This window comes from Charadrius vociferus, unplaced genomic scaffold (genome assembly GCF_000708025.1).
Source record: "Charadrius vociferus isolate BGI_N301 unplaced genomic scaffold, ASM70802v2 scaffold326, whole genome shotgun sequence".
Classification (NCBI taxonomy): Eukaryota; Metazoa; Chordata; class Aves; order Charadriiformes; family Charadriidae; genus Charadrius; species Charadrius vociferus.
Genome location: NW_009649062.1, coordinates 4,668,673 through 4,675,496, shown reverse-complemented (window position 1 = coordinate 4,675,496; position 6,824 = coordinate 4,668,673). Strand labels below are relative to the sequence as shown.

At 51.0% G+C, this 6,824-nt stretch overlaps 1 protein-coding gene across 1 annotated transcript in view; it reads right to left on the bottom strand.

The window, feature by feature from the left end:
- DGCR14 (DiGeorge syndrome critical region gene 14) overlaps positions 1 to 2,736 on the bottom strand; it is a 12,542-nt gene extending 9,806 nt beyond the window's left edge. The window contains exons 1-2 of the mRNA XM_009888158.1: positions 2,430 to 2,736; positions 1,319 to 1,584 (exon numbers count right to left, since the gene is read on the bottom strand). Of these exons, the coding sequence (XP_009886460.1) occupies positions 1,319 to 1,584; positions 2,430 to 2,736 (573 nt within the window). The remainder of the gene's footprint in view (positions 1 to 1,318; positions 1,585 to 2,429) is intronic.
- Positions 2,737 to 6,824: the final 4,088 nt, after the last annotated feature.

Below are 6,824 nucleotides of genomic sequence, written 5' to 3'. Positions count from 1 at the left end.
GGGCCCGTGGGGCAGGCAGAGGCCCTGCGGGGAGCGGGCACGGCCAAGGCCCCCCAGCGCCCGCTCTCCCTCCACAGCACGTACAGATGTGACGGGACAGTTTTATTTATCTCTCTGCTTTACAGGACGTGGTTTCTCTGGGGCACTGGTGGGGACACGGAGACCGCTTGCGCTGACAGGGAAGGGGCAGGGGCTGGCAGGTGGATCGCCTCTCCAGAGGGCTGCAGGGAGGCATCCCCGTGTCTGTGCTGAGGAACAAATGGCCTCTTCAGGAAGCTCAACCCCAAAAGCAACTCCAGATGCCATCGGGGGGCTGAAAATAGGAAACATACATTTGCAGGATGTTTTGCAAATCTACAGTGGTAAAACAAGCACAAATACTACCTGCACAGAGCAAAGACAAGAAGGGGAGTCTCCCATTCTCTTGAAGCACACATTTAACACTGGTACAGCTCTGTCCCCTGCACGGGCTTTTGGCAGTGGTTTCTGCTTAAGCGTCTGAGCGTAATGCCTGGTGAGTTATTTGCCACATGAACTAGGTTTGGAAGAGAAACTGGGATGTGAAAGTGCCATGTCTGCTTTAATCTGTCCTCTGGGAATCACAGAGATTCCCTTTTGCTTCATTATTCCACCTTGGGTTACCCCCCCTACAGAGCATCGGCAGAGATTCAGCCCGTGACCACTAACAGCTCTCCTCGGAGGGCTTCTTGGTGCCTTGAAGGATCAGTGCTGAAGCAGATGCCCTCTTCTGATGCCGCCACTTGGCCCGACGATTTTTAAACCAAACCTAGAAAGTGCAAAACAAGAAAACAACTTTTGAATTTCATGTGTTACTTGGAGAGGCGCAGGCAGTTACACTCCTGGACTGTACAGCGTAAGCTTTAGGATACTGCATTATATTTCCTGATATAAAAGTTTGATACAAAATTTAATCATTCCCTCCCCTACAATCCTGCTCAGATACATGTAAGGGCCACAAGGGAGCTGGGACCCCCTATGGCAAATTCAGAAGTCATGCAGATCACATAAATAAGGAATATACACTGGGGTGCAGGGGATGAGCAGAACTGGGCATGTGTGTGTGTTTACATAGGTGATTCTGGGAGAGAGTGTGTGAGTTTATGGGACCGGACACCAGAGCAAATCAGCCCAGCAGAACTGTTTTCTATTCTCCCATTCTCTTGCCAAACCTAAACTGTGTTTTGCCGAATACCCAAGAATTTTTTTAAAAATGAGGCCCTGGGTCTGCAGCTGCCGAAAAAGACAATGCAACGCCCCAGTCTGTGTTGTTGGGGGGCTGCAGCAAACAGCACCTCACCGAGTGGCAGGATCTCACCTCTACCCTCTCCTCCTTTAAGTGAATGCGGTTTGCCAGGTGCTCGCGGGTGATGACATCTGGATACTGGTTCTGATGGAAAAGCGTCTCCAGGGCCTGCAACTGGTCCTCGGTGAATATGGTGCGATGCCGGCGCGTCCGGCGCTGGATCTGGTGAAAAGTCTGCAGCTCACTCGCGTTCCCCTGGGGGCTCTTACAGACCCTGACTGCCGACTGGAAGAGACGCATGGGCCAGGGGAACCGGGCATCTGCAAGGGGAGAGGTACAGCGACAGTGTTAGAGGTGGGGGGCTGAAACACCCATCTTGCTCAAGGCAGTTCAGGCACAAGTTGCACCCATGCTTGTTGTGGGAAGGAGACAGCCGGCCAGCTGGTGTGGGTGACAAGCTGCATCATCACCATGCCAGTGAGAGAAGGGCTTAGGGCACCCCTGCGGGAGAAGCGTGCAGGTGGGGAGCACTGGCTGGGTTTTCCTTCTTTACTTACCAACCACACCATGGCTAGCTCCAGAAAATGGACGGAAACTCGCAGCCCAGCTAGGAGCTTTGTTTCAATCCTGACACGGGGGATTTCTGAACTTTCAGGATGGTCCTGAGCTGCATTTTTAAGGGGTTTTTTTTACTTTTTCGGGGGGGGTGTTGGTTTTTTTTGTTTTGGGTTGGGGTTTTTTTTGTTGCTAGATGTAGCCAAAAACTCTTTTCCTTAAAGGACAAGCGAGGTTCTCACCTCAGGAAGCACAGGCACAGCTCTGCACATGGGCAGCATAACCACGGGGCCCCACACTCCACGGAGAACTTCCACCCATAGAAGCATCATCCCCTTAAGTGTTTTACAATGAAACAGTAATATACAGTAATAAATAGCCCCTGCTGCTTTTAAAAACCTGGTAGCATTGTAGGTAGAAGTGCCTGCTCTTTGGAGGCATGCTGAGAACGGATCCTGCTGCCCCTCGCCGGAGCTAAGGTCTGAGCAAGCCACCGTGGTGACAGGCCAGATGCTATATTGTCACTCAAAACCCGGGTTTTCCCCTCCACCCGGCGCTGGCACCAGCCCCTCCAGGAGCCCTACACCATGAATCAAACCCAAACACTCACCCAGCCAACTCGGCAAGTCCTGCAGGGAACGGGCGCTCGTGTGGGAACAGCAGCAGCAGTTGCAACCTGCACTTTCCAGCTCTTCCTCCTCCTCTTCCTCCTCCTCCTGCAGGGAGCTGGCTGGGATGGTCTCCAGCTCACACAGCCCCTTGGGTGCGCAGTCCAAGATGCCCCGCAGGCACAGTGGGACCAGAACCTGGGGGCTCTTCTCTGCTGGGCTAGAAAGGATGTCCTCGATGCTGAACGAACACGGCTTCTTGAGGCCTCTCCTGCCGGCGTCGGTGTCCGACGCTGGCTCCGAAGACATCCTCTCCTGGCAGCAGCAGCTGCAGGAACAGGCAGCTCAGGGTGAGCGGGATTTGCTCGCTGTGCGCTAACTCTGGAGTGGGGTCTCACAAGGAAAAAGACAGCTTACATAGCTTTTAAAATGGACTGGCGAAGCCATCCAGAATCGCTGCTTTTTCTTGGCATTTCAAGTGACTGTCATTCTCACAGCCGAGTTTTTATTTTGTACATACACACACTTTTTCTCCTTCTAACCTAGCTGCTCTATGACTGAAGCCACCCTAAATATATATATATAGAGAGAGATATAATCCCTTTGGAAAGAAAACCGTAAACCCCCTTGTGAATAAAATAAATTCTAACTAATCTTGGCAGCTTTGTGAAGGGTTAGTGTGGATCTAAGATTTAGCTAATCCCACAAAAATGACTGGAGAAGGAAATCTGATTTCTCCATCTCGGGTGTAGATTTGAGGTGGTTATGATCTCCATTGTGCTGCAGCCTCCGATCCAAGGAAGGGGGAGGATAGCTGTTCCCAGCCCGGAAATGGACCAGAGGATTAACTCCTTAAAAGAAGCAAATTATCCTTTTCTCTGGCCAAATGAAAGCTTTCCCATCAAAAGAGAGCTGTCATATCATACAATATGAGAGAGGAGAGTTCAGCTTAATAAAAAATCATTTTTAATGATAGCACAGCCTTTGGCTGCTCCAGAACTCTCGGTGAAAGTTGATTTATTTTCTGCTGAAAGCAGAGAAATTGTATTTTCCCTCGTTCCCCTTTCCCCTACCTCTGCTGCCCTAATCACAGTGGTAATGCAGATGCTTTGCATGGATCCAACATACTCTTTGTAAGGATACAAAGCCCTTAATAAATTAGATTACTGGCAGCTCGCAGCAGCTCTGTGGCATAGCTCAGTGGCCTGTATCCCTGCTCAGTGCCGGGAAGGGAAGGGGAGGAGTGCTGCTTGCTGCCTTCGTGTGCAGGCGGGCAGCGAGGTCCTGCAGCAGCGCAGGCAGGAATGTGGTCTCGGTGCCATAGCTGATGGGTGGTTCACTGAGCGCAGAGCAGCCAGGACGCTGCCTGGGGCAGCCAAGCTTCCCCAAAGCTTTGTCAGTCCAATTCCCAACTTCTTCTGTCCAGCAAGAGAAACAGAGGTGAGGCTACGGCCAAAAGTCGTGATTCAGGATGGAAGGGGACGCCTGGCACCGACCCTCCCAAGGGCAAACAGGAACGCCCAGCAGATGCAATCCGTGGAAGGAGAAAAGACATCTTCTGTCTTGGGTTTATAACTGAAATGAGTAGCTGGGGTTAAAATAGAGAACCTGTGGTTGAGCTCAGGTTGCTTAGGGAAGTTTAAACCCAAGTTCTCTTGCCCTCAGTGCGCTTTAAGCCAAGATGTAAGTAAGGCTTAAGTAAGGCTTCAGGGGCTCACACGGGGAACGCTCTCCCACATGATATTTCTTTGCAGGTGAGAGAAGATACCAGTCCCACTCATGGCACACTGAGGAGACACACAGGTGAGTGCTGTGAAACCACTGTGCATCAAAGGTCCTCGTGGCACCTCATGATTCACGCTGAACAGCCCAGCAACCCCTCCAGCACCGCGCGAAAATGAGAGCCGGTCTCCAGGAGAGCCTTCTCTCAGTCCCCGTTTTTTTCTCCTTGGCCCTGTTTCCTGCCTGTCCTTCCTCACCCTGCTGGTCCCCCAGTGCTGGGAAGAGATGCCCCACAGCCACTCTACCTCTGACCTTCAAATCTCTGTAAAATCTCACTTAAAAACAAACCACTGTTTTTTCTTCCATCCGTTTATTTGCCTCTCCTCCAGCTGTTCCGATGGCATAACGTGTTATAACCATGCTCTGTGAATCTTTACATATTTGCTGTAGGTTTGAGAGGATGACACCTTTGTAGCCGCCTGGTTTGGACGTGTTCACTGCTGCCCTGCCAAGGCGTCAGCGCTCCAGAGGGGCACTGGGGATGCACTAACGCCAGGGATCATCGCAGACCGCTCCCAGCTTTTATACATGAACCCAAACGCTGATGCAGATGGATGTGGGGCCGGCTTCTGCTCCCCACACCATGTCAGTCCAGAGGGAACATAGGGCAGGCAGGTTGGGACGTGCCATGGGCAGGCACAGGATCTGACCTTTTCTGCTCTTGGCTGTAATAATCATAGGCCCGAAGCGGATTAATTCTCATTCCCCATCCTTAACAAAAGACGCCTTTCCCTGCCCCCCCCGCCCGTCCCTGCCTTCCCACTGCACATGCACTTAGCCTATTAGGATCTCCGCTGATTGCTTTCTTTCATGCCTCCCGTACCTTTCACTTCAGAAAATGGACTGGTAATACTTCTTTTATCAAAGAATTATGGGATTTAGGACCCAGATCTTACAAAGAGACTTTTGATAGCTGCTGGTAATCAAATCCCAATCGGCAGACACTTCTCTGCACCCTGTTACTGGAGAGGAATAAAGGAAAGGGATTATTGATGTTCTGTTTACTGAGCCTCCAGGAGATAGGATCGCTGGGCTATTTCATATTAGAAAAGGAAAGGAAAATAAAACAAGCAAGAAAAAAAATGCAGACAAGAGAGGACAATATAGATATAGATAAAAAGAAAAGAAACAGGCTCTTATCATTTTCTTATTGGTTAAGGAGATTCCAAAGCCATTATAGAGGATTAGCAAAAAGGTTAATCTGCTTTAGCCATTCACTTGTCAAAAGTGAATTTATAGGGTTTGAAAATCCTTCGTATGGTAAAACCAGAAAAAGTCCCCCTCTCCCTCCTCTGCCCCTCCCTTCGGCAGGCAGCACAAGGGGATGGGACTGGGAGCCTTGGAGACCCTAAAACAGAGGAGCACCTTCCCTCACCCTGCCCCTGCCTGGGCACTTGCACCCGTGGGAGCTCTGGTTTGGCTCTCCCTTACCCATGTGGGGTGGCCACAGGGCTCAGGGAGTGGAGAAGCAGGTCCAAGGAATGTGGCCATGCTCCCACACTGCTCTGACTTACCTGGGGCAAATCCTAGGCTGTTTCCGTGGTTGGTATCAGCAGCAGTCAGGGCAAACCTGGACCCATGACTGTATTTGGGCATCCAGGTTGATTTATAAAGCGGAACAGAGGTGGACGCAGCTGGCAAATGTTGCGAAAAACTCCAGGCTGGGGCTTATCTGTCCCCAAGCACAGTGCTCACCCAGGGAGCCACATCTCAGCATCCTCCTGGTCACCCAGCGCAGATGCTGGCCTGTCCCAGCCATGCTCTCCTGGCCTGCCCATGCCACTGATTTGCCCAAGTGGCTGATGCCCATCGCTCACCCCAATGCCACTGTGAGAAACAACCTGGTGGAAAAACAATCCTTCAGGGAAGTCAAAACCAGCCAGGAGTACATTCTTGATAGCTGCTGGGTGAAGTTCAATGGCATGCATTAGTCAGGAGTTATAATTACATTTAAAAAAGACACAGAAATCATAGAATCATAGAATGGTTTGGGTTGGAGGGGACCTTTAAAGGTCATCTAGTCCAACACCCAAATCATGTCTGTTAGAATAGTTCAACCCTGTACCAAGTGAGGAAAAGAACCCAAATAAAACCGTTGGATTTGATGATAATTAACATCAAGTGTTATAATAAATCTGTTTCTCTCTCCAAAGGCCATTCCACCCCGCAGGAAGAGGTGGAGTCCCTCCACTGGCGGTTAGTGATCCTAGTAATAATAGGGACGCTGGCTATAGGGATGCTGGCTAACAGGGATGCCGGCTAACAGGGATGCTCTCAGGGATGCTGGCTAACAGGGATGGTCCCCGTGGCGTAGCAGGAGGACTGTGGGGAACCAGCCCTCTTCTGATGCAATGAGGCACGATGGAGTGAAACAACTCTTTCAACCTGAAGCATTTCATTTGGTATTCCGGAGACCTTACAGCCACCATCTCACGCTGTCCGGCAGCAACCATCACCTCCCCCGTTTTCAGCCCTTCTGGGGGCTCTCGCTTTCCACCGACTATGGAAACAGCTTGAGATGATGTTGCCTTTTTAAGCCCTGATTTTTAGCCTGCGGTGGATCCAGGGTCGTGCTGAAGGCTGCGGGGAAAGGCGAGCATCCCCGCCCGGCGACT